The sequence below is a fragment of the Myotis nattereri genome (genome assembly GCF_964212035.1).
Source record: "Myotis nattereri genome assembly, chromosome: 1".
Taxonomy (NCBI): domain Eukaryota; kingdom Metazoa; phylum Chordata; class Mammalia; order Chiroptera; family Vespertilionidae; genus Myotis; species Myotis nattereri.
In genome coordinates, this window is record NC_138075.1 from 60,121,768 (window position 1) to 60,149,243 (window position 27,476).

A 27,476-nucleotide genomic window follows, 5' to 3' on the forward strand; every position below is an offset into this window, starting at 1 on the left:
CCCTCTCACAGTCCAGGAGCCCTCAAAGGATGTCTGCGCGAGGCAACTGGGCTGATCAGGGAAAGGTGCCACTCCCATCACCCTGCTGCTGCTGCCACTGCCGGCTGCCACAGCCGCCAAGGTGTTTTCATCAACATGGACTCCAGTCCCTTCACTACAAAAAAATGACAACTTTCTTTAGGCATTTTCAAGATGTCTCTTTCATATGACATTTCTTTCTTTCTTTCTTTTTATCCTCACATGAGGATATTTTCCCATTGATTTTTAGAGAGCTTGGAAGAGAGAGGGAAAGACAGAGAGAAACATCAGTGTTAGAGGCACACTTCAAGTGGTTGCCTCCTGCATGAGCCCTGACCTGGGCCCCACCAGGGAGGAGCCTGCAACCTAGGTACATGCCCTTGATCAGAATTGAACCCGGCCCCCAGCCACGGCCATGGGGCTGGGGCTGGGAGCCAGCCCCCCTGTGTGTTGTTCTCTCCAGCTCCGGGGCTGGGCGCGGACCAGCCTGTCTGTTGTTCTCTCAGGCTCTGGGCCCACACCAGGCCCCTCCTCCTGAGCTGGTTGTGACCGTTACAGCATCCCAGCCTAATTTGCATATTATCTCTTTCTTTAGATAGATAAGGATAAAGTACATGTTCCCTAAAATGGACTGTAGTCTCATCTCTCCCTGATTCCTACTTTGAATTTGATACTCCTGAAACACTAATTCCCACACATACCTACTGACACACCATTCAGTTTTCCACATGTACTATTGCCAGGAAGAAGTGCCCTTTATTCTTATTCATTCCCCATTCCCTATCCCCTTCTAGCTAGCCTGGTTCACTCCCACTAACTCTTCAAGATGTATACAGTTCAAATGTATAAGGTCCTTCAAAAGTCTTGCTCAGTCTCTCCCTGGTTCTGTGATTGGCCCTTCACTATGACCTCCTAACTTCTTCCTGAACATATCTTTATCACATACCACATTCTATTAAAATTGAGTCTTTGGTGTTGGTCTTCCAAGTGGGCTGAAATTTTCCAAATAGTGGATCTTTTCCATATTTTTCTATGTAGCCACAGTACATAGCACACAATATATGCTCAATCAGTATTGCAATACAGGATATAGTATTCTAGTTTCTGGAAAGAGGCACTGCAACTTTCAAAATACAAGCATTCCAAGATTTTTTTAAGATGTTGAAAGAAACTCAAGTCAATCAGTCACAAATAATGCATATGTCTAATTCTCAGGGGGGGGGGGGGGGAGAGAGAAACAGAGATATATGATTTACCCAGATATAATGTCTTCGCTCTAACCCGTCATTTTTATTCCCTTTCTTTTGCCTTTTTCTTTTAATTGGGCAAAGTTCTAAGGGGATTAGAAATAAATTGAGAACATAATAATCATGGACCAAAGAAAGAACCAATTTGCCAATAAACTATTTTTTTTCCAACTATCCTTCAGAAGTGCTTGTTAGAACACTCTCTGCTGTTTCTTTTATTTGTTTTTGTGTTTGTTCTGTTTGGATTTAGTGGCCTTTGGAGAGGGAAACTATCTGGCTGTACTCCTAAAAATAATGGATTTATTCTCTAAAATTAAATTGTACATATCTATATATTCTATAACAATTGAGGACAATTAACAGAAGTATAAATATTTTTAATAAATAACAGAAACATGTTTAAAATACAACTAACTTAAATTTTGTGGCATCTCTAGCAATTTGTTAGCAAAATAAACTAAAAGTTCTATGCCAGCTCAGAGGAAGGCAGATGGAGATGTTGTGTACAAGGAAAGTTGGAGTCAAGTTTTTATTTAATGATAAAAAGATAATGCCAACTGCTCATTATGTCATATTACAGAGAAGAAAATGTCAGCTGTTTATAGTTCTTCACATACAAATTATCCCACTACATGGTGCAAATTAATAGGTGATATTTTAATAACGCCAGTGACATGTGGTGAAAACTAAAATTATGCTTTGGAGTTAAACCCTCCTGGGTTCACATCCCAACTCTGACAGTTACTAGCTATGAAACCAAGAGCAAGTTACTTAACTCTGTGAGCCAAAGTTGCCCCCTCTGCAAAGTGAGGATAACTCTACAACCTTAAGTGTTCTGTGATGATTAGAAATTTGATAATATATATAAAGTGTCCATAGGGCCAGGTACATAATAACCACTTAATATGTTTACCTCTTAAAGTAGTTGTTCTTATTATCTTAAAATAATATAAATGGCCTGTGTTTTTATTCTGGAGTGAAATGTTACGTAAAAATGCCTCACTTCGCTCTGGCTTGGGTGATTTAATGGTTAGAGCATCGGCCCATGCAACAAAGGGTGGAGGGAGGGTTCGGTTCCCAGTCAAGGGCATGTACCTGGTTGCAGGTTCTATCCCAGGCCCCAGTTCAGGCATGTGCAGGAAGCAACCAATCAATGTGTCTCTTCCTCTCACATTGACCTCTCTCTCTCTCTTCTCTCTCTCTTTCTCTCTCCTCTCTCCCCTCTCCTTTCTATTCCTCTCCCCTCCTTCTCCTTCTCTTCTTCCTCCCTCCCTCCCTCCCTTCCACTCTATCTAAAAATCAATGGGAAAAATATCCTCGGGTGAGGATTAACAACAACAACAACAAAAAAAAAATGCCTCGCTTCTTCCCCTTCCAAGTCTCTTAATAACTTGTGTTGGCGTTAAGGAAACTGGGAGGTTTAAAGGAGTATTCTGAATATGAACTTGTTGCTCTTTAATGCATAAGCATGTTCATCACACAGCGAATTCATTGGGCCTACTATTCAGTGTCTACTCTTTGTAAGTTAACTAACCATCAAATATTTCCAGAAAGCAATCATTTCAAACAGAAATTTTGATATGATCATTTCAATTATCAGCTAACTTTGAAGACTAATCTTTCTTAATTAAAGTTAACAATGCCTAAATAAGAAGCAAAACAGGCCTATATATAATTTTAAAACTAGAACTTGTACACTAGCAAACTTATCAAACCAGTCAATCTCCAAGGGGTCTTTTCTTCAGTGAAATGGAGTAATGGGGATTGCAAGCTTACAACAAAGAGGTATTTTGAGAAATAATTAAAATGGAATGAAGTGTCCAATTGCACCAATTTTAATATTGACATATGTATTTTAAAAGAATTACATCTATTTAGCTCAATAAAAATGTCCCCAGTTGTACATTGTGCAATTTTACATAGACTAAATTAGACAATTTATGACAAAAACAAACAAAATTTATTTCTACACATTGCAGTAATTTTAATAATGATATTAAATAATACTTTAAAACATCATAAATTTTAAGTTCAAGTACAACTCAACAACCATGATATATAGATTTATGCTTGTCTTCTTTGGGAATGAATTATTATTCAATATCTGATCAACTTCAAGACATTTAGAAAATTTGAAGACCAAGTTTGGCCAGAATCTTTTCAAAGTGTATAGCACCTTTGTATGTCTACTAAACACCCAACTTTATTTTATGCATTATTTATGCAGAAAGAGGATTGAGCACAATTTCTTAGAAACAGAGAGACTTCAGTAGATTTATCTCAGTAGAAAAACATCTCAGCTCATTCCCTACTTCATGATTTACAGGGAGTAAAACTATGCCAGCTGCTTGACTACTGAGTGTCCAGTTAAATAGCTGAAACAGGTGGTCCAACTCTAATGATAATGTCTTATCTTAAAAAATGTGGCAGACAACCTCCATAACTTTGTCATTAAAAGGCTAAACATATTCCTCAAAACCATTGTTTCTCTCACTTTTTTAGAAACTATTATGGGAGAGGAGAGTCCTCCATAAGGGTAATGTAGCTTTTACAATGAGTATCTGTAAATAGTTGATTTAAGCAGGTTGTAATTATGATCAAAGATAAAAAAGGTATTAAAAAGAGAAAAATATGCAGTTATCCAGAAAATCAGTATTATTCTAATTTAATTTATGTTTACCATTCCAACTTAAATTATGCCTTCAAAAATGTTACCTTTTAAAGGAAATAGCCATTTTTAGTAAACAGGGCAACCAGAAAAAGTCTGAAAGTTAATAAAGGTCAAGTATTTTTCTCATATTTTGAATAGAAAAAAAAAGATTATCTTTGTGAGCTTAATATTGATACCTACAAAGATATTAAGTCACTTTCCATTTCCCAACCTTTCAGTACTCTCTTATTACCAATCATCTGCACAAAGTATGTCCTCTGAAGGTAATACATTTGTTTGCTCTTTCATTCTGATTTTTCTTCAGGTCATTTTTCTTTCAGAAAAGAATTCCATGCTACCCTCCTCAATTTGATTTAGGCAACCCCTAATATGCTCTCCACTTTCCTCCTCTGACTCATAGTTCTCCCTCCACCCCCAACTAAACTGCTAATTCTCTAAAAACATGGATTATGGACTTAACTACTATTTACTACTTACTACTGAAGCATCAGTCTGGCATAGGGAAGTATCAATGATTATTTATTGAATTAGTAAAAAACTGAAAAAAGCAGTCACCAACCTTTCAAAGTTTTACATGATATCTTCATTATTCAAGCACACAGGGAGAAAGCTGTCCACTGCCTACAGGTGAACTCCCTATGATTACTGCCTCAGTATTTACCAGACTTGCCAAGCCTGTGGTCAGAAGTCCAGTTAGAGACACAACAGGACACCAAGAGACTCTCCAAGAATCAGGCTGCTGGCACTAAAACAAATTCATACTGTATTCACCAACTTGGCACTTCTCCCCAGCTCTTTATCCCTACATACATGTCCTCTTCTCCCTTCAACATTGCTCACCAAGTCCAGGACCAATCTTATAAGTGCTAATAAGTAGGCAGATCCCTACTAAAATTAATAGCCCACTGCTTGTTTTTTTACCAGTATAGCTCATTTAATTCTTAAAGACTTTTTCCTCTCTTTTTTTAATGCAGATATTCCTTAAGTCAATGTCAACTATGAATTATATTTTTCTTTATATAGTTTTTGATATACAGGGATTAGTTGATAGTCATATGAGAATAAGAATGGGTATTGAAGAGGGCCATAGCTCTTCCAGGATTTGTCTTTACCATGCCCTGCCAATCACCATTCTTGTATCACCAGTGGTAACTGTACATGCTTAGATCCTTGGCCTCTACAATAAAACTTATTCACTAGTTCCTTGAAATTACCTAAAAAACACTAAGTCAAATAGGTTATAGAGGCCAAGACATTTTTAATGATAGAGAATAAAAAAGAAGAGCGGTGCACTTCTCTTTTATTTCAGCAAAGCTTTAATTCTTGTCCCCATCAAATTTTGATGATAACTTAGTAATCTATTTCTTACTTGTAACTAGTTTTAGATGTGTAAAAACTTAAGGGAGAAATACTGAGTGATTGCCAATCCTTCTCTCTTCTCCCACCTCTTACATTGGACTGAGTGCTATTCTTTCATTGGGAGATAGAAGGAAGAGTAAGACATGATACTTAATCATTCCAGAACTGGCATCCTAGTGGCATTGCCAAATGCAAGCGTAAAGAACCATAAGACAAGGCAAATGTGCTGTGTATGGCTAGAAGGACAATTCTATTTACAATCTTCAGTAAGTGACCTGTTCAAATGATATTGCAATTAATTCATTAAATTTGCAATCCTCCCTCTAGGGTATGCTAAATTTCACATTTCTAGTTTTTGGCCAGTAAATGAAATTTGTTCTTTATTGGTACAATTGAAAGAACTTCAGCTTTTGCTCAAACTGCTTTTTTGAATAATAAAGCAAAAGTTTCTTGTTTTCAGGTACATAAGATAAGAAATTTTCAATCATATTGGAATCCTAAAATGTTTCTAGTTTGGAGTTGGTTTCTAGGTTGCCCAAATAATAGGTATTGGGCATCATTTCAAATTAGGAGAATGATTCTTTAAAGTTGCTCAGAACCCAGAAAGATCTTTAAAGTAGGTTTAAATCTTACTGCAAATCTCTGGATTTCAGCCCAGCATCCATACCCTAAATATTACCCTAATAATCCAAAACATGGCTCCTGACTTTGGCACAAATTCTTGGTTCAATGTCATTCTTAAAATACTGCTCAGATCAATCTTATAGCCTTTTAATTTGGAACAAACAACTGAGTGGAAGCTTGATTTTAGTTCTTTACTACACAATAGATAGATCCAGTAGCTCTCACTTTTCAATGTAATGAAATTTAAATGTTTTACCCAATCAAGGGTGAGAGTGAGGAGGGTGAGAGGGTTGTGTGTGGTCTGTTGTCAAATAAATTTGGAAAATCATATATAGTCTTCTCCTAGAGTTTTGTAATTCATATTAGTGTGGTATAGGCTTAGAGAATTTATTTGGTGAAAAGCTTGTTCAACTAACTTAGTATTTCTCACTCGGTTAGCCATGGAAATTGTGCTGCAGGAAGCACCATTAATATCTGCAGGAACACTAGTGATCTAAGAAACAAAGTTTGAAATTGCTGCGTTAAGAAAGATCTGCATTGCCTAGCCGGTGTGGCTCAGTGATTGAGCATTGACCCAGGAACCAAGAGGTCACTGGTTCTACTCCAGGTCAAGGCACATGCTTAGGTTGTGGGCTCAATCCTCAGAAGGCAGGGGGCAGGGGGGTGGGGGGTGTGTGCAGGAAGCAGTCAATTGATGATGTTCCTGTTTCATTGATGTTTCTATCTTTCTATCCCTCTCCCTTCCTCTCTTTCTAAAAACCAATTAAAAATATTTGGGGAGGAAAAGGAAAGATCTGTATTGATTCTGAATTTCATCTCAAATCATTTTTTCAACATTATCTACAATTACATCTAAAGTTCAAATAGGCAGGTACATGGAAAGTATTATAATAGCTTTTAATAGAACCTGACAAATATGGTATTTAAGGATGTTTAAATACACTTCATCTCTACTGTCTTACATCATAAAAATAAAGTCAGTTTTGGAATTGTCCTGATAAATATGCAAAGATTATTACAGTTTGGGGCACAAATTTAACTAGTAGATTCAAGCCTTCTATTTGAGTAACATCTGCAATAGTCTTATTATCATATTAACCCCTCTGCATACTATTTTGTTTTTGTTTGTTTTGATCTCAGAAATCCTCCCACTACTATCTTATCAATCTATTGAATTCCATTGCCCTTATGTTTAAGTACATCAAAAAGTTAGTAGAGCTACATTTTAGGAAAATCTTTTGTACTTAAATTCTCTAAATTTAAAATGCAAAATCCATTACGTTTTATGTAAAGTTCCTTTTCCTCTCCTCGCTCGCCTTTTTGTCTCCTGTTCACAAACAGATATTTTCTTCCTGTTTATTCTTAACAAGACACTTGCTAATGGCTTTGTCAAGGACTCAACGCTCACCCCAGTAGAAGTGATTACATTCCTCTGCAGGGAATTGACCAAAGCAAGTGGAGAGGATCCTCCAGACCCTGTTCTTCCCCAATATACATCAACCCTGTTCCCTCTGAGAATGGTGTCGTCCATTTAAAAGGGAAGTTTTACCTGGAAGTGCATATTGAATAACTCCTCTCTCCTTTCCCACCCCAATCCCTTTGTCTTTAGATAGTACTATACACATCTGTTCAAAACTAGCTAACTTGAGCCCTAACCGGTTTGGCTCATTGGATAGAGTGTCGGCCTGCAGACTGAAGGGCCCCAGGTTCGATTCTGGTCAAGTGCATGTACCTTGGTTGCGGGCACATCCCCAGTAGGGGGTGTGCAGGAGGCAGCTGATTGATGTTTCTCTCTCATCGATGTTTCTAACTCTCTATCCCTCTCCCTTCCTCTGTGTAAAAAATCAATAAAATATATATTTTTGAAAAAAGAACTAGCTAACTTGAATGATATTTGTTTGGTTAGTGAATTTGGTATGGCTTCTCTAAGTTAGATAGAGAATCTCAGGTAGACTCTGAAATGCAGAGATGAATCATGGTCAAGTTAAATGTTCAGGGACTCTTTATTGTGGCTTTCAGAACTATGTAAAAGGCAGAGGACCTTCATTTTCCAACCCATCCTGCATGTGGAAAGATTGTATGTGAACTGGGACGACACTAGGCTAACTGAAATAAACCAGACACAGAAGGGCAAATACTGCATGATACCACTTATAGGCTGAATCTAAAATAGTCAAACTCATAGAAGCAGAGAGTAGAATGGTGGTTGTTAGGGCTTGGGGAGCAGAAACAGAGAGGTATTGTCAAAGGGTATCAAGTTTCAGTTACAAAAGATGAACAGGTTTAAGCGATCTGTACAGTGTAGTGCCTATAGTTTACACTATTGTACTGTATACATAAATATTGCTAAGAGAATAAATCTTATGTTAAGTATTCTTGTCACAAAAATTATTATTATTATAAATAAAAAGAACAGGAGGAAACTTTTGGAAGTGGTGGATATGTTGTGCTGTTGATTTCGCTGATGTACGTTCACCCCCAAATTCATCAAGTTGTATACATTAAATAAGTACAGCTTTTTGTATGTCAGTCATACCTCAATAAATTCTGTGTGTGTGTGTGTTTCATGAAAGATTAGGTATGGTTTAGGAAAGGAAAGCACATGAAAAACTATTTCATTTAAGGAGGTTTTTTTGCTTATTACTTAGCCATACACAATTCCTGCCTTTTCTTCTACATGCCATATGTGAACTTAAAATACCTTATTTCATAGTGATGTAAAAGAACTTACTGTGCTACCCAAAATTACTTGATACAGAGGAAGAAGGCTAGGATCCTTCCAAACATGAAAATGTTGCCTTAATCCGATACTTACAAAGGGAACAAACCTCTAGCTTCATATCCTTTTCACTAACCTGGATGGACCCTCTAGGCTTGTAGTTTCTTTCCCCCTGGGTTTTCTAGACTGGAAGTTGTCTCTTTCAATCACTGCTTTGGACTCTGTGGGGCGGCCAAAGGAGGTGACACCTTAATTTGGGGGCACCAGGGTTCCTAGCCGTAAGTGGCTCATTTAAGTGCCAGGTGAGCTGGCACTGATGCCTGTACTGCAGGTGCTCTGCTGCAGCACCGCTTTAAGGTGTCAGAGAGACTCGGACCTGCCTGTCATCATGTGACTGTGGCACAGGACCTGCTATCTCTGCAACCAACTCACTCCCCAAAGAAACCTTTTTACATAGCAGCTTTAGAGCTGTCATCACGTGCACTTCCAGGCCAGTTCTCCAGATGCTGAAACCCCTGAGATTTGTCAGAGTTCAAATGGACCCAGGAGAACGTCCTTAATAAATCCATTTCAAAATGGTGCAGGATAAGTTACCTCTGGAGCCCTCCAAGGGTACAAAAAATATTCCTGGGACACCTGAGGAGATTCAGGCTGAATTAGAACCTTTGGTTCCATTAGTTAGTGGTTTTCAACCTTTCCTGCGCAATAAAATCACCAGAGAGCTTTAACCAACATTAATACCTCGGTCCTCCCCACCTTCTTGAGATTCTGATATAACTGAGCTGTGCGTGGTTTCCCCAGTGATCTAGTGTGATCCCTCAGCCCCGTCTTTCTCAGCTTTGGCAACATGTCAGAGTTATCTGGGGAGCAAAATTCTCGATGCCCAGGCTGCGCCCCCAATCAATTTAATGAAAATCTTTGTGGGTAGGACCTGACATCAGTATTTTTTTTAAAGTTCCCCAACTGATTGCAATATTTAGCCAAGGCTGATAAATAGAAAAGTGTAGAAAAAGAAACCCTTCCATATGTCTAAAAGCTGGCTTCTTGCATTCTCTCCAGTTTACTTATGTCTCTGATTGCTCTGAAACTATAGGCTGAAGAGTTGTGACACAGCTGAGTAACGAGGGAAAACACATATTCAGATGCTCTGGGTTGGTAGAGAATGAAACTGATAGGTGAGACCTTACAAAATAACTAAGAGATGTACCTGTGGCAATAAATTATTAGGACTTCATAAGTGCCAGGCACTTGCATTAGCCCACAAAAGAGGGAGCCTATAAGATGAAAAACAATCTTGAATATTAGACTTTTCAAAAGTAGCTAATATTTTCAAATCTGTCCCACAGAATTTTATCCATCTCCAAAAACTTAGAGCCTTGACAATTTACTTAAGGGACTACAGGTCATCAGTTCTACAGGATTCCATTTTGTCAGTAATTCTAGGATGTTGGTTCAACTCCATGGCTATGTTCCTCATTATCTATTTTTTAAAGGTGGAGTTGTCCTGGTTTTCTTATTTTTTACTTTGGCTATGTGAATTATTGTTCTTTGAGTTAACTTGCTCAGAACTGTTTGGAGCACAGGCAAGTTTGCCATATTTAGAGGTGATGTGTATGTTTGGTAGCTACTAGCAGAGATTATTGTTGATTAGGAGCTTATCCAAAGAATTGTTGACAATTGAGTCGCTGAAGATTTTGTAGCCAAAGTCAAATCCAACAGCACTGTGTTTATTTGCTTTTTGCCAATTGTTAGGCCATATCCCGTTACAGTCTAACAATCCAAAAGAGAGTATTGCCAAATCACTGGCCAGTTTTCAGAATGGCTAACCCTTTTCTTGCTATGGACCTTAACTATAACCAGTAAGGCATACTTTTTTTTGGATCGGTGCTGTATGACAATTCAGGATTTTTCTTTTCTTAAAAGGATATTGACCATTGCTGGGAAAGGCAAAACTTTTAAGTAATTGGATGCCTAAAGGAAGGAGACCATCCTGAGAGACTGAGCTCTGTTCCACATCTGTCTCTCAGGGCGGGTGCCGGTTCCCAGTGCACTGCTGCCATCTCTCATTCGGCACCTCAATTCCCAACTTAAACAGCAGTGTTATTTCTGTCAGGTGTAGAGTGATTGCTTCTGTCTGCTGATGGGTTGCCTGGTCCAACAATTGTCTAAATTCACCCTCTGGCCTGTCTCCCAGGGGAGAGCTCTGACAAGAGCGGTGGAAGCATTGACCATCCATCGCCAGGCCCTTTTTGTTGGTATTAATGCTTCACTGCACAACAGCATATGTATTCTACTTGTGAGGTGGGGGCATTTTAAGCTTATATTACCCTTTTATCAGTATTAGTTCAAGTTCTAGTTTCATCACCTGGAAGCCTACTGTGAGGCTAAATGTGGAGCCACCAGAGAGAGCAAGTGGAGAGGAGAGGCTTCTTGTCTCCTGGGTGATGATGGTATGCAGCCTCAGGACCAGGTCTCCAGCAACAGCTTCTCTCCACTGAAGACTCAAAATGTGGTCCAGCATCTCTTGGCCTCTCATGGGTTCCTACATTTACACAGTTGGGTCTTGCTTATATGTCTACTAATACGTCTTATTTCTATTGGGTTCCTTGGTACGCTTTTTCTGCGATTTCATTCTAATATAAATGTAATATATTTCACAAGACACCACTATAGTAAGATAGAGTGAAATGAGATCTTCACAACCCAGGGTAGCTTACGTAACTTTTTAAATTACCTAAAGATATGAGACATGAGCTATCATATCCTGCTCCCTACCATTCCCCCTTCTCTTCCTTCTGGCTTTCCATCCACCTACCCCAGCCCAACACCTTCTGAAATCAGAAGTATCCATCCAGATTTTCCACCTCCTCTACTCACTCCAATCCATTATCTCAGCAATATCTTATAAACTACATTCTTATGAGTAGCTATGCTTAATACTGGTAAAGTAAGCAGTCCTTCAAGACCCATTAATATCCTGAGGTCACTTCATTTCTTTTTCTTTATTTCTTACTGCAGAATTAGTTAGTGTTAGAGGAGAAATGGCTTATCAGAGTGGCTTTATGATTACTCAAGGTTTATGCTACATTGTATTTCAGACTACAAAATAACTTTAGCATTTTGTGTATATATTTACAAGTGCCTATGTTTCATGGTTTTAAGAAATTTTAACATAAATAAAACTTACATATGTAAATGTATTCCAGTTGTAGATATTTTTATCCCAAATAATTATATATATTATTCATTTTTACTGGATTTTATATCTAATTTTTCACTTTTTTATTATTTGACAAAAGCATTCAAAAGGAGTTAGTCAGCATATAGAAGAATTCCACAGGGTTTAAGTTTAAGACACTTACTACTACAATTTTCAATTAGTTCTGACAGCTCATTCTTACCATTGAGATAATATCACTTTCATCTCATTCAGTGTGTGTGATAATTATGAGTACTTACATTTCCCACATTTATGTTATATAATTTCTGTGGTTTAAAATAAAATAGGCTATAAACTAGAAGATATATTGGAAATCATCTGTACATATTCCACATCTTACAGATGAAAAATTGAGAATTTTTAAAAGTAAGAAATTGTTCCAAAGTCATTCACAGACAGGGGTTGGACCCAAGTGTTATAACTTCACCTAGTCTTCGCCATCAGGTTCTGTTATCCATTATAATCTCAACTTATAAATGAATTTATTATAGGCCAAATTCTGTTGCTCACATAAAAGTGGCCAACCACAAATAGTTATAACTTTCCTCCAAATAGTTATTTCCTTAGCTAAACATCAGCATAATCAGACCAGTATTCTAAGGATAACATGATAACTTCATTAATAACAGTAATTATAAAACCACAACTGTTCACAATCCATTAAAATGGTCTTAACATTCTATATCAATTATAGTTAAATTAGCTAAGAAGTCTGAAAGCCATTCATTAAATAAACAACAAAAGTTTTAAATATTTACTAGGCCAGCCTGGCACTGTCCTAGACAAATGTTTACACCACCATCCCCAGGCATTCCTTTTCAATTGACTTTAACACATGATATTATAAAATGATATAATAATAACATTGTTCAAGTGCTAGTAATACAAACAAAATTTATTTTTACTCAGGGACTTTTAAATTCTAATATATATGTTGAGGTATATATTTTATCCCATTAAATTTAATGCTATGATAAATCCAATCTTGATATTTCAAGATGAATAACTGATTCTTGAGAAAAATTAAGGCTTATTAATTGAAAATCATGGAATTAACATATTTCCAACGCACTTGTATTTCTTCCTTCACATTTACCTTTCTCTTAAGGTACCTTAGAACTATGTCATAGAAGATTTATATAAATAAAATGTTAGGAAGAACCTATTTTTCTACTTAGGTAAATAATTAAACATTATGACATGCAAGCTCATTATGACATGAACAAATAAGGATACCACAGACTTCCTTCTGTTTTATAACAATTCACAATTGTACAAGTCACTGAATGCATTTTTGAACATAGACTAAGTATTTTGCATCACAGAAATATCCTTTCAAAGAAAATAAAATTATTTTTTAAAGTAAATTCTCTGTTCCTCAAACTAATAAGTGGTTTATGGTGACTATTTACTGAGTACTCTATTAGTGTTCATAATGAGTTTTGCTAGCAGATACATTACATTTCAATGTGAATAATACCATTTATATTTTGCTTAACTTATGAGCATTTTGAACTTAGAATATGAAGAATATATTTTCAAACTAACTTGTGTTATCAGTTAAACTATATTAGTAAACTTGCCCTGTTCCAGGAGGTTTTTAGGAACACAGTCCAGCTATCGAAATTTAGAGAAATTAAAAGACGAGGTTTAATTTTTTCCAAAAAGTAAAAGGAAACATAAAGCATGTCACTTGCTTTTCCAAGATTGTTATGGTTCATTAGTAGTGCTATAAATAAAAGACATTACTTACTGTAATTGTTCTTCATCTCTTGGGTGCCTTTGACTTTGCCTCGTTTATCAATTCTCAGATACCACTGTGTTCGACAGAAGAGTCTTCTCACTCTTATATCCCCTCCTTCCATGTAATCATAACTTCTTGTATGTCGCTCAGGGCTGGAACAGTTCACATTTGCAGCCATTTGCTCTGGAGTCATGTCATTGCAAGCTAAAGATATAGTGCCCACTAGACAGATAATGTGGAAGCAGGAACTGTAGAGCAAAGTTGGCAGGATCCATGTCAGTATCCATTTGCGCATTATAGTGTAGTGCTCCGGGTGTTCATGAATAACATAATGAAAATTAAATCTTGAGTTGATTATTGCTCCTAGGTCATTGACCTCTTCCTATCTGTGAACTGTAGGTTGATTTAAGAAAGAGTAGTTGCTCTTTCCAGTTTGTTAGCCTTCTCCTAGTTCCTGATAACAATACAGGATTCCTCCTTTACTCTGCGGGTATATCCTTATAAAAACAGGTTGTAGGAAGCTCAGTTGCTGTGACGCTGTTTGCTACTTGATTTCTGTTTGCAATGAGAGATTAAGAATAGGGACAGGAGGAGAAAGGAAGATGAAAAATTGAATGTCTAACTCTCAGTGGATAAATAGTATTATAACATACAGTGCGGTGTATACTGTGGAGGTACATTTAAAACAGCCTTCATAGGATGCCAACATGTTTACCATTCTATATGTAAATGTATAAAAGTTATGCATTGGTAGAGATAAAGCAAAATATGATTGTACCAATCATTCCAGTTCTATTTGATAAGAAACATCATGCTATTAGAGCTATTGGTTTAAATTCAGTTCTTAACAAAGTAAAAATGCTTTCCCTAGGTCTCTTTGTTATATGCTTTTACGTTTTGGTTAATCAGTTATTTTCTCCTGAACTGCCCACACTTCTCAAGTTAAATGTCAGAATTGCTCTGGAGAGCTTCAACCTTCTCATTCTGTTAGTTCTACAGTGAAATTACTATAGATAATTATATGGCTTGAAAATCTGGTAACTTTACTTTTCTCCTCAGTACTAAAACCAGAGAAAGAGATAAACTACTAGAAAACATTCAGCATTATTTTTAAAGACAAATAACAGTAACTTACTTGTTCTGTTGATAACAGCTGGATACACAAGAATTCCATGTCTGTTGTCTGCCTTCTGCAACTTGAGCCTCTCTACTGTAGCTACAAACTACTTCTCAGCTGAGAAATTCTCCAGCAGAATCATAATTGTTTCCATAAATCAACAGGCAAGAGGATTTTCTCTGTGTGTGTGAGTGCGTGTATGCTTGTGTGTATGTGTGTGGAGCCTTTTATTCAGGGCTTTTCGATAAATACCTTTGCTGACCTCATTGGAAGCAATTAAAACTTAACCAGTGAGCTGTTAGTTGAATACAACAGCGAGAATAAAGGAGACTTGTATAATATTCATTCAATGGTCATGAGAGGGAGCTATGAACATGGTTTATGCTTAAATCTACAAGTGGGTATCTCCTTAGTAGAAACAGCTCTCCGAGTCTGAAGCAGTTAGAAGGGAAAAGGGAAGTTTTTGTACCGTCTTTACAACATAGCAGTAGTATATAAATTGAAAAATATTCCTTTGAACATATATAAGGGACTTTTCAATAGTTAGAGAAATTTTTCCATAGCTCTATGATGCATGTATTTCTATTATTCTCTGGTACTCAGAATGTTAGAATAAAACTACTAATCCGTATTTACTCACATCTTCATGTCCTAAAGTACAATATTACAGAGGCAAGGGTATATATCCCTTCATACAGAAATATTTCACCATTGTATATGCATATAATTTGTATGTCTTATATTTCTAGACTGAAAATGAGAAGATCTGGGTTCTTATTTGAGCTGGGCCTCTAATTACAAATATGACCTTGGACAAGTCACTTAACATTCCTGAGTCTCAGCTGCTGCATTTGTAATATTAGTTTAAGTGATTATATGGTGCCTTATAGTTTTAAAATTCTGTGACTTATAACTTTAACTACTGTATAAGGGAAAGGATACACAATTTTTAATTATGATTTTTAAAAATAAAAAATAAAGAAAATTGTTTTACATTGATTATCAGTATTTGACTCTTGCCTCAAAAGACTATTATCACAATAAATAAATGTTAATTTATAGATGGAATTATAAGAGTTATAGCTAATGTAAATAAGAAAGCTATTTTACTTTCTAGCATGAAGTGTTCTCCCCTTTACTTTCTGTTCTAGCATATATATAATTGTTTTCTGGTGTTTTATTAGATATTTGTCACAGAATAATTGCATTGGTAATCTAAATCAATATTTAAGAATGTATATTAAAATTCTCTTTCCCATTTTAAGACACACACACACACACACACACACACACACACTGCATTTGAAATGTACTACTTTACCACCAGGTGGTGCATGTAGACCAAATAGGATAAGGAAACTAAGTCCTTTCAATTGGATTATGTGATTTCCCTTTGTGTATATGCTTTTAGGGAACAGAATTAAGAGCATAGAATAGTTTAAATGTACCCAGGTCCTACTGTAGAAGCACCAGATATTGAAATTAAGTGTATCAGGGCAGAGGAGTTTGGGCCCTTCTATAGTTGAAAGCTAGATTGCTGCAAAAAATATCCTATCATGCATTTCTCTAAAAGAAGAAAGAGAAGAAGGGAAGAAAGTGTGATGCTACTGTGTTCTGAATCATACCCCATTAGTTTTATAGGCAACGATAATGAACAGGATTAGAACTCCCAGGACCTGGATATTACCTCTAAAGAAATGAAAATTATTGTCAGTTCACATGTAAAGGTATTCAAGAGCTTCTAAATCAGTTCCACACTGACCCTACAGATTTTAAATTAAGAAACCAACAGATTAGAAGTCAAATTTTTCTAATTAAACACTTAAGACTTAAATAAAGAAATGGATAGTATGTTGGTGAAGAGTGCTTGGTTCCTTCTGAAAATCTGCTATATAGGGTTAATTATAAATTTGGAAGCAAAATAAGTATGAGATTGTGATCGATGCACTTTAAGTTCATTAGATGCCATTGTACTCTGTGATTTGAAAATATAATTTCAGTAATATTAATGAAAGAATTAATCTCAACAAGGAAACTATATTTAAATCATTTGATTATCAGTTTCCTTAATGGAGAATAATTAATTCAAGATGGGCCCACAACCTGCTTCACTAGCACCAAGACTGTAATAAAGAACCTCATTTATGTCCTTATTGTTCTTATACTTCAAGAAGGATTCTCCAGAAACCAAGAGTAACATATGTTATGTATAGATGGGTTAACCCTCTATGTTTTCAAAATTCTTAATAGTAATAATGTTGACAAATATTTATTGCTCTTATTTTAATGTATATATAGTGATAGGCTAAACACAGAAATATTTTGAAGTAATGTCTCTTTTATTGTTTCCAGATTGAGTTAACTCCGTTTTTAATTGGAAAGACTTCTATAAATTTGTAAAATAAAGGATTCTTGCATCTATCCTTAAAAATTGACTTTAAAAATAAATATGCTTAAAAATTAAAAATAAAAATAACCTTAGGAAGTAAAGATTATCACCTAGGGTTCTTCAAAAGGAGACAGTGCCTAACATTTGTCTAGTTTGATTTAGGGGTATGACATATAAAAAGAGTACGAGAATCTAATTCAGTGACTGTAATGAAAATATAGGCAGTTGTTAAAGTAATAACCAACCACCTAGTTTTGCTTGCGCAACCTTTGTTATATCCCTATTTCATGGAGAGATAAATAATAGAAAATTGCTTTTGTTTAATTAATTTGCATTCAATAATGAATTTTAAATGTTTGCCACATGCATAGTGATGTATAATATAATTGATACAGAAGCACATCATTAAATATTTTCATCACTTTTATTCTTACATCCTATCCTATTCTTCATCCTCCTACTTCCAATCCTGCCAGAAGCCAATTCCAGCATGTCATAATTGCAAGAGTTTCATCAAAAGGTTGATGGTACTTGGGGACTCAGCAAGGGCTGAATCATCTGGGAATGGCTGATGGCATTTCCCAAAACCTGAAAGGGATGCATAAATTGATGCTTGCTGCCACACAGCTAAGGTCATCTCAATCTACATGTTATTGCCTCCTACTGGCCAAACACCTGAACAGCTGTAGGCAAATTCTTCCATTCTGACAATGGACTGTGTATACAAAACCCTACCCTTTGAAGTGTATATCTCCACCTCACCTTAGGACAGATTGTGTTAATAAAAAGCAAGGGGTCCTGAGACGAGGAGATCTTAGTTACTTTAGCTAGGCTCCTCTGACCCCCAAATGCCTTTCAAAATTATGTTTCCTCTCTGGACTCTTTATTAAGTTATACACAGCCCTTGTCCAGATTGCTGAACCCTTCTAGATGCTGGAACAAGAACCCCAGCACAATCTTTTCCCCAAAATGTAGGTAATCATTTTTATTAGTTTCTTGAGTATCTTTCCAGAGTTTCCTATGCATATGCAGATAAATTAAATACATGTATATGTATATATTACTTTGCTTTTTCTCTTTTTATACAAAAGGCAACATACCATATACAATGTTCTGCATTTTGCATTTTTTTTACTAAGTAAAATGGAAAATCTTCTCATCTCAGTATTTAGGAAATTTCTTTACTTTTTAACAACTGCATAGTACTCCATTGAATGGATATATCATGGTATGTTTTACTAGCCTACAAGTGATGAACATTTAATTTTTCCAGTCTTTCTCTATTACCAAAAAAAAAAAAAAAAAAAAAAGATGCTGCAAAGAAAAAAGTTATAAATCTGTCATTTTTTACTTGCAAATGTATCCGTGAGATCCATTTCTGGAATTTCTCTGGGTCAAATGATATTTAAATATTGCCAATTTACCCTCCAGGAAGTTGTATTCATTTTACAATCGCACTAATCTGAGAGATTAAATGTTATTTTATTGTAGTTTTCCCTTGCATTTCTCATTTTATGAGAGAAAGTGACCATCTTGGACAAGTAGTATAAAGGAAAGGTGTGAGTGTCTACAATAGGTGGCAGTGGGGAAACATTTCCTTCAATAATACCAGGAGAGCTGCAATTTGGGGGTTTTTTTGTTTTGTTTTTTTAATATATTTTTTATTGATTAAGATATTACATATGTGTCCTTATCCCCACATTATCCCCTACCCCCTGCTCATGCCCTCAGAGAGCTGCAATTTGATGGGTGACTTGGAGTTAACCAAATGAGGTACCTGTCAATATACAGATCATGTGTTGAAAGTGAGCATGTCTTTTTCAACAACGAAGCACCGGTGTGGCTTTAGCAGAGAGAATGAGAGGGACTGTGGTGCATAATGAGGCCAGAGAGGCAGGCAGTGTGTGATGGACTAGGTCAAGGAGTTTGATTTGTGTCCTAACAGCAGTAGGAAGCCACTGTAGTGTGTTAAGAGTGACATGAGCAGAATTGCACTTCTCGACTCTACTGTGGCACAAACTTATTTAATTCCTATTAGCAGACTAGGCTTAGGAAATATTAAATTGTGCTCATTTATCCTATTCATTCTGTTCTTCATATTTTCAAAAAGATAGCCAAACTTTGTGTTTGGAAAGGAAAAATGGGGGAGAAAAAAAGCCATATCTCCTCCTTGACTTAGTTTATGTAAAGCCTAAATCTGTTTCAAAGGGTTTTGCTGAGTCCTCTGAAAAGAAGGGAAGTATAAAAGTGCATTTGATAGGCAGCTCAGGGAAGGTAGAGCCCATAGACCATGAAACTTAGAGAAAAAAGTCTACTTGGGGAGTCAAGCTCCGATGTTTCTGGTTACGCTGCAGCACACAGCAGAAGCAGAAACGCTTGAGAGAGTAAGAAATGCCTCATGTCTCAAAAAGGATGGGCCCATAAACAACCCTCATAAAGCTTTCCCACGTTTCAAAAGAAATAGGGAAGCAGCAGGGAGCCCAGATCTGGAGGAAATGCGTGAGCAGAGTCAGAGAACACACCCAGAAGTAACCAAAGTGGACAAATGGCTCAACAACCAGAGGCCCTTGCCTTGGCCCTAAATCAAACCCTTGAACCCTGGCCCATCTTGAAGTAGGACAAGGAAACCCAAGAATAATTGAGGTTAAGTTTTCCACAATTGGGGGTGGGGAAGGGGGGTGAAATTCCCAAAGTTGAAGCTAGGTTGATTTACTAGTATAAACATAAATTTATATGTAATTTCTTATATATTTGAGAGCGTGATCCAAGGTTTATTTCCACTACAATCCCACAGTTGTCTTCACACTACAAATTTATCTTCATCCCTTCTGTCAATTCCTTTCCATGAATTTAGCCTCAACTTTGGATCATTTCATACAACCAATAGTACTTACTTCCTTGATTCATCCACTAAACAAATATTTATCAAATAACTACTTGGTGCCATATGTCATCCTCAACTTTTGGAAGTACAATGGTGAATATTCTGGAAGTGATGTCTATCCTTACAGAGTATGCATTCCTAACAACGCATAGATCTGTGATGTGAGTAGGGAGTTGGGGTAGGGGAGATATTAGCATTCAAAGAAGGTGTTCAAGGAGATAGGAGATAGAAAGATAAATGGGTAGAGGCACCTACTTTAAATAAGGAATGGCTTGGTGTGTTCCAAGAACTGAAAGAAGACCAATGTGAATGAAGTACATGAGCAATGGGGAGAACAGTGAGAGATAAAGGCAGCTGAAGAAATAGGCAGGGACCAGATCTTCAAGAATTTTGAAGGTCATGGCAACAGGAGTTTGGGTTTATTCTAAGTGGAATAGGAAGTTGGAGTACAGGCGGGTCTACTCCAAATCTGATAGACCTGGTCAAAGACAGTAGTTTAAACTCTGAAGTAAAATTCCAAAAGGAATTGAGCAAGCCTGCGGGCCCCGTAAATCCTCAGTTATATAAACTTTGTGCTTACCGTTGGCGTGATGCCCTAACATTTTAAAACTAACTGTATATAAGATACGAAGTCTGAGTCACACGCTCAAAATTGTGGTGTGCCAGTGACTCAACTATATAAATATCTCAGTTTACAAATGTGATTGACTCTTTGTGTCTCTGAGTCTCTAAAATTTTCTTTCATTTAATTTTATATTTATAAAAAGTTCTCTGAAATGCTAATCTAAAATTAAAGTTCTTCAAATTATATTATTAACTTAGTGAATTACTGAGCAACTTTAGACCTGCAGCAAGATGTCATCAGAGTATTTTTTCAATTTGGAAATTACTATATAGTGTAGTTTTGTACAATTCATTCTTTATTGCCTTGATTTCCTTTAAATTAATGCTTAACTTTAGCAAAGAATCAGTCTCTTCGATTAAGTGCTACACGTGAGTAACTGGTTTTGACAGCCTAGTAGCACTCTATAACAGTTGAAAAGTGTTCTAATGGGAGTGGAGAGAGTTTGGTTCTACCCTAGGAGAATATTATGAAAAACAACAGAGACCCTGTGTAATTAAGGTTATTATATTCTATGCTTTAAATTGTCATTCTTTGGTTCCACATTCATTGTCTACATAGCAAAGCAGCAAATGAGGGATAAAACTAGCACAACAAATTTTTTTAATGTTTCATGGGTGTCAATGTGTTAATAACAAAATTGGTTTAATTTTTAATTCATTAGCTTTACAACCATGACTTTTCAGCACCAGATAAACTTTTCAAAAGTGAGAGGAAGCAGAATAAGGATAGTTATGATAGTAAAGATGGAGAAGAAAGTTATGGGGTCCTACATCTTTAGTATAAAGATACACCCACAAAAAGCCAGGTCCAGTAAAATATAGATTTCTGTAAAACCATTGGCTAACAAAATCATTCATAGGTAAGAGAAAAGGCAGTCACACTTCTCCATAGGCTTTTCTTCAAACTAAAATATTACTCATATTTTTCCTCAGTGATGTTTAATTTTAATTCAGTCATAGTGAATCTTCCTTAATTCTCTAATTGATTTCAAAAATCATCACTTCTACCACCACAACTTTTCCCACACTTGTTTCTTCCTATAAGTTTTCCCTTTACATTCTAAGTCAACTGTTATCTCTCATGTCAACTGTATTCCTAATCCATCTCCTCATCTGCAGCTCCTCTCTTTAAACTCCAGTCCATTTTATGTGCTGCTATCAGGTTAATCTTCCTAAAGCACAACTATAATCATATTATTTTTCTGCTCAGTAACAGTCCCTGAATAACACTCTAGCCTTCTTTTTCTAATATAGAAACCCCTGGCTCCAATATCTTCCGCGATCCTTTAGCCATAAATGGGTTGCAAAGTTGTCAAAATATAGGTGAATGAATACTTTACAGTGAACTCTTGTGACACTGAAAAGTCTCTTAAATAACAATATAAGCACTTTTACAAAGAAATCAATACTTAGTATGCTCTCTGGTTATTTTACCTAAAAGAAAGTCATTTCTATATTTTATATTTCCTTAGGGAAATACACTAATAGAGGAATGATGTAGTAGAGTCATTCCTATCAGCATAAAATACCATAGTAGATCATACAACAAAAAGAATATGTCAAAAACTAAAATTTTGTTTATCTAATGCCAAGAAAAATTGGTTAATTTGGAAGGAAAAAAGACAATCGTATCGGTCTTTGATGGTGGCCAAGAGAACAATAAAACAAGACTGATTTCTTTCTAATAGAATGATTTGGCTGCACATGAGTAGAGTTTTTATTTCCTAGCCTAAGTGGCTTGGAAGATAGAAGTATTGTATCGCCAGTTTAGAAAGTTGCTGAATTAGTAAAAATTCTAAATTATAGTCCATTTTAAAAGAAATACTGTTTATTAATGTCGTGCTATATGTGTAATAAATCAAACTGTCTCTGGCTTAATTGAATCAATAAGAAAAATATGGAACTAGCTTATCAGCTACTCTGCAAATGTGGATGTGAAAGTACTGAAAGATGTTTGAAAATTGTTTTCTCTCTTAACTGTTTTTAAATCTCTCATGACAACTGATTTATTCTATTAATTGTACTATCTTGAAAATATCTGTAAAGCAAAAGATAAATTTCAATCCAAACTCAATGTCAATGGCAAAAAGGGACTTCAAATAAATGAAGTTTTACCATTTTTTAAAACAGGCAAGTTTATTAAAAAAATTCATTTTATTATTTTTGCCTTGGATAAATAAAAGTAAAGAGAGTAATTCTAGTTCTTAGTAACTAAAAGAGTGATTAAATACTAATTTCAAAATGGTAATTGAATTTATTTATGATGTACTCCTCCCTCCCCTTGAGTGCCTTCTTTATGCCTTCCATTCCATTTGATTCCACTCAGGATGTTGATATATTGTGGTAGGAAATATACTTTCATTTCTAATATAATCAAATATAAAACCAAGAAGGAAACTCAAAAACATCACTAAATGCATTATTGTTCTTTTTGTCCCTCAAATTATGTGGAAGAAAAGAGATGAAAAATAAAAAATTTCTGGATTATTTTACCACACCCAGAACATGTCATATTTTACATTTAAAAGGGGATTTTTTTTTTCTTTTAACAATGTTGCCCATCTAATAAGTACTGAGAAACCATCTTGCCCCTGTTCCTTACTTTCTTGGTTTACAGGTAAAATTAAATTATGCTAATTCCGTGGTGACACCAAATACTTACAAATATTTAGGAACTGGATTTGTTTGGTCTTGAATTCTGAAAATGTTCTTATCTTATTCTGTTGATCCTGCATCCCCTTTTCTCCTCTACTTTGTTTTTAACCCCCTCCCACCACATACATTCACACACATATGCACATGCACACATGCTTTTTCTGTCATGCCCATGCTTCAAGTTTCTAGAAACTGCCTTAGGTCATATTTATATTAATTTTATACTTGTTTATCTTTTTTTCAGTCTAGTCTTAAAAAACACATCTGGTTTCTATTCTAATAAGTATTCCTCTGAGAATAACTTCATATTATAGAAGACAAACAATTCTCAATAACCCATAATGATGCAACCTCTAATAATTTTAAACTTTTATTCAATAATTTTTAAAAAAATATATTTTTATTGATTTCAGAGCGAAAATGAGAGGGAGAGGGAGATAGAAACATCAATGATGAGAGAGAATCATTGATCAGCTGCCTCCTGCACACCCCCCACTGGGGATCAAGCTTGCAACCCAGGCATGTGCCCTTGTCTAGAGTCAACCCTGGGGCCCTCAGTGTGCAGGCTGAGGCTCTATCCACTGAGCCAAACCAGCAAGGGCTTATTCAATAACTAGAGGCCTGCTGCATGAATTTGTGCACCAGTGGGGCCCCTTGGCCTGGCCTGTGGGATCGGGCTGAAACCAGCTCTCCAACATCCCCTGAGGGGGCCTGGATTGCAAGAGGACACAGTCCAGGCTGAGGAACCCCACCGATGCACAATCGGGGCCAGAGAGGGACGTGGGAGGTTGGCCAGCCGGGGAGGGACTGTGGGAGGGCTCCGGGGCATGTCCAGCCTATCTCATTCAGTCCCAATCCACTGACCCCAGCAACAAGCTAACCTACCGGTCGGAGCATCTGCCCCCTGGTGGTCAGTGCACATGATAGTGAGCGGTTGAGCAGCCTTAGCATATCATTAGCATATTACACATTCATTGGTTGAATGACCAACCAGACACTTAGCATTTTAGACTTTTATTATATAGGATTTTAAAAGAGCTACTCGTGTAGTCTAACTTGGCAGGCTTTTTTTTTAGATTAAGTTTATGTCTGAGTAATCAGTTAAAGGAAATTGATATTTGCAAACCTATGTTTCAGAGAGAGAAATCTTGGAAACTAAAAGTAGAAAATGATTCACTATTCTCATTAGCAATTCATTTTTCAGAGTCACACGTGAAATGACATCTGCAAAGTGTTAGGACTTTAAGAAGCTAGCAAAACCTATGTACTGAAAAACAAAGACAAAAAAAAATTGTAGCCACTAAAAAGCAGCAAATACATATTAAGAGATTCCTGACAACTCCTTACAAAAGCTGTGTACTGTAGGAGAGGATATAGTGTTTAGATATAATATGGAACAATGGGCCTGGGAAGAGTTTTCAGCATTCAGATGGTATATTTGCAGTCAGACAAACCTGGATTTGAATTACTGTTATCCTTAATAATTGTGTGTAGGCAGGTTACTTCCCATCTTTGAGTCTGTCATATGTAAAAAAAAAAAAAGAAATTAATGATACCTATCTACCTTTTAGATTGTTGTAAGAATAAAATAAGAGAACTCCTGCTGGTAAGTGCCTCAGAGTAGGGGCTCAATAATGCATACTCTAGTGTATTTTCTTTGAAGAAGGATAAATGGCTGGAGACTGGATGCCAAAAATAAATAGGGTGATTTAAAGGCTCTGAATTGAACTTTCAAAGAGGAAGATGATTAGCTAATTATAGTGGCAGCACTGTAGGTGAGACCGAGTGGGAACCTCCTACGGGCAGGGAAGGTTAAAAGAAACCAAGAGCAAAGTAATGTTTAGAGCCTGGATGAGCCTCATAAACAGAAAAGGCATAGATGAATATAGTAAGAAACAGAAAGAGACTAATTTATCAAATACTTACATAGCAGTACATGCTAGGCAATTTTCTAAGTGTTTTGTAAAATTATGACATTCTAATTAAGTTGGTACTATTGTATCCTCATTTTGCAAATGATGAAACTAGTTTTAGGAATGATTTGCCAGAACAGAAGGAGACGTAGAAAAAAACTTGAGATAATTTCAGACCTCCCCAGCAGATCCTGCAGAAAAATTACAGGGGCAATGGTCCTGTCCAAGAGGAAAATTATAATGACAATTTAAACTATTCTAAATTTTATATGTATGTAATATATATCATTTCATGAAAAACTTAGTAAGAGCTAGCAAGTAATTAACAGATAACTATTCTTTTATCCTCACTTTCTAGATGAAGAAAGAAGGCATAAAAGAGCTTAAGTAACTTTTCCAAGGTGTAATAAAGTTTATAATAAATTGGAACCATTAATATGGAGCCTGAGCTCTTAATCACTATTGTCTTCAATAATGGATATATTTTCATAATGAGGGTGTCCCTAACCTCCCTCACTTCTCAGTATGCAGCGCCTTAGAGTGAAGTATGCAGGTTGATAGAGCTGGTTCACATGCAGAAAATATACCAGAAAGCCCTCCAATTCTGAGAGAAACTTGCTGAGAAAAAAACACCTCCCCAGCTCCAGAAGAAATTCATTTCAGTTACCTATAATAGTAATACTAATCCTGAATTCATATATATGAACCGAAAATGACAAACATTTGGAGAAAACATAAGCAGGATCAAGGTGAAGGCACCAGAAAATTGACCCATGAGGAAAAGATAATCCAGCAAATGCAAAACATTTATTTCAAAGTCTAACTAGAATTTTTATACTCATTCAACAAATACCATTGAATACCTACTATGAGTCAGACTCTGATTTGTGATGCTAAATGCCATGATAATAACCCACCCCCATTTTTTTAAAAAATGAGAGCTACCCCAGGGAGCCTATTTGAAATTATGTTGCATTGTAAAAAACCACAATCACAGGAAATGGTGCAAAAAAAAGTAATTCAGATAGTTCTTAGAAATAAAAAATATGTTGCCTGAGTAAATAACTTAGCAGAATGGTTAGGTAATAGACTGAACATGGCTAAAGGACAAATTAATGATTTGGAATATCACAGCACTCAAAAGTGGAACAAAAATACAGAGACAGAATATAGAAAAATGTTAAATGCTATAGAAGATTAATTCACATAGTTCATTCTTCATTGCAAAAGGAGTTCCAGAAGAGAATATGAGGGAAAGAGAGAGAGCAAAGAGCACTTAACAAGTTGAATAAAAATCCAAGCCTTAAGATTGAAATGACCCACCAAGGGCCAAGTAGAACGAGTAAAGACCCACATCTTGGTGAAACCTCTACTAGTAAACTCAAACAATTAAAAGAAAATTCTGAAAGTTTAAAAATTAGAGTTTTACAACTTGCTTATAAAGGGACTAGAATGAGACTGTCATCAGAAATCTCATTAGGGAGCACTTGGTACTAGAAGAAAACGCCGAAATACCTACAAAGGTCTGAGCAAAATTGCATTAACCCAAAATATGTACCAGTCAAACTATCATTCACTCACAAGTTTAAATAAAAGTATCTTCACACAAACAAGAACTTCAAAGGTCAATTGGCAATAGACCAGCAGTGGGCAAACTACGGCCCACGGGCCGGATCCGGCCTGTTTGAAATGAATAAAACTATTAAAAAAAAAGGCCGCACCCTTTTATGTAATGATGTTTACTTTGAATTTATATTAGTTCACACAAACACTCCATCCATGCTTTTGTTCCGGCCCTCCGGTCCAGTTTAAGAACCCATTGTGGCCCTCGAGTCAAAAAGTTTGCCCACCCCTGCAGACCCTTTGAAAAAAGAATTATGGCAGCAAAACAAAAATTTTCTAAGAGGAAATATAGGATAGAAAAAAAATCAATGATGAAATACTACTCAACGAAAACAAGACCCAATTACTGATATGTAGAACATATGTATGAATCTCTAATCATTATGCTAAGTGAAAGAAGCCATACCCAAAAGGCTATATACATAGAAAAGACAAAACTATAGGTACAGTAAACAAATCTGTGGTTACTGGGGCCTGGGGCAAGTGCTAACTACAAATGGCACAAAAGGATTATTTGGGTAATAAAGTTGTTCTATATATTGATTGTGGGTTGGTTATACCACCATATGCTTTTGTCAGTATTCATAGAACTGTGCACCAAAAAGAATAAAAAAGTAGATTATGTAAATTATGCCTCATAAATAAATAATTACATGCACAGATACACAC

At 36.1% G+C, this 27,476-nt stretch overlaps 2 protein-coding genes across 3 annotated transcripts in view; one reads left to right on the forward strand and one right to left on the reverse strand.

Annotated features, from left to right (window-relative positions):
• The window catches only part of FGF7 (fibroblast growth factor 7), a 64,985-nt gene extending 50,047 nt beyond the window's left edge, over window positions 1–14,938 (reverse strand). The window contains exons 1-2 of the mRNA XM_081109207.1: window positions 14,738–14,938; window positions 13,612–14,157 (exon numbers count right to left, since the gene is read on the reverse strand). Of these exons, the coding sequence (XP_080965333.1) occupies window positions 13,612–13,897 (286 nt within the window). The 5' untranslated portion in view covers window positions 13,898–14,157; window positions 14,738–14,938. The remainder of the gene's footprint in view (window positions 1–13,611; window positions 14,158–14,737) is intronic.
• The window catches only part of FAM227B (family with sequence similarity 227 member B), a 178,236-nt gene that overhangs the window by 126,334 nt on the left and 24,426 nt on the right, over window positions 1–27,476 (forward strand). The window lies entirely within an intron of this gene.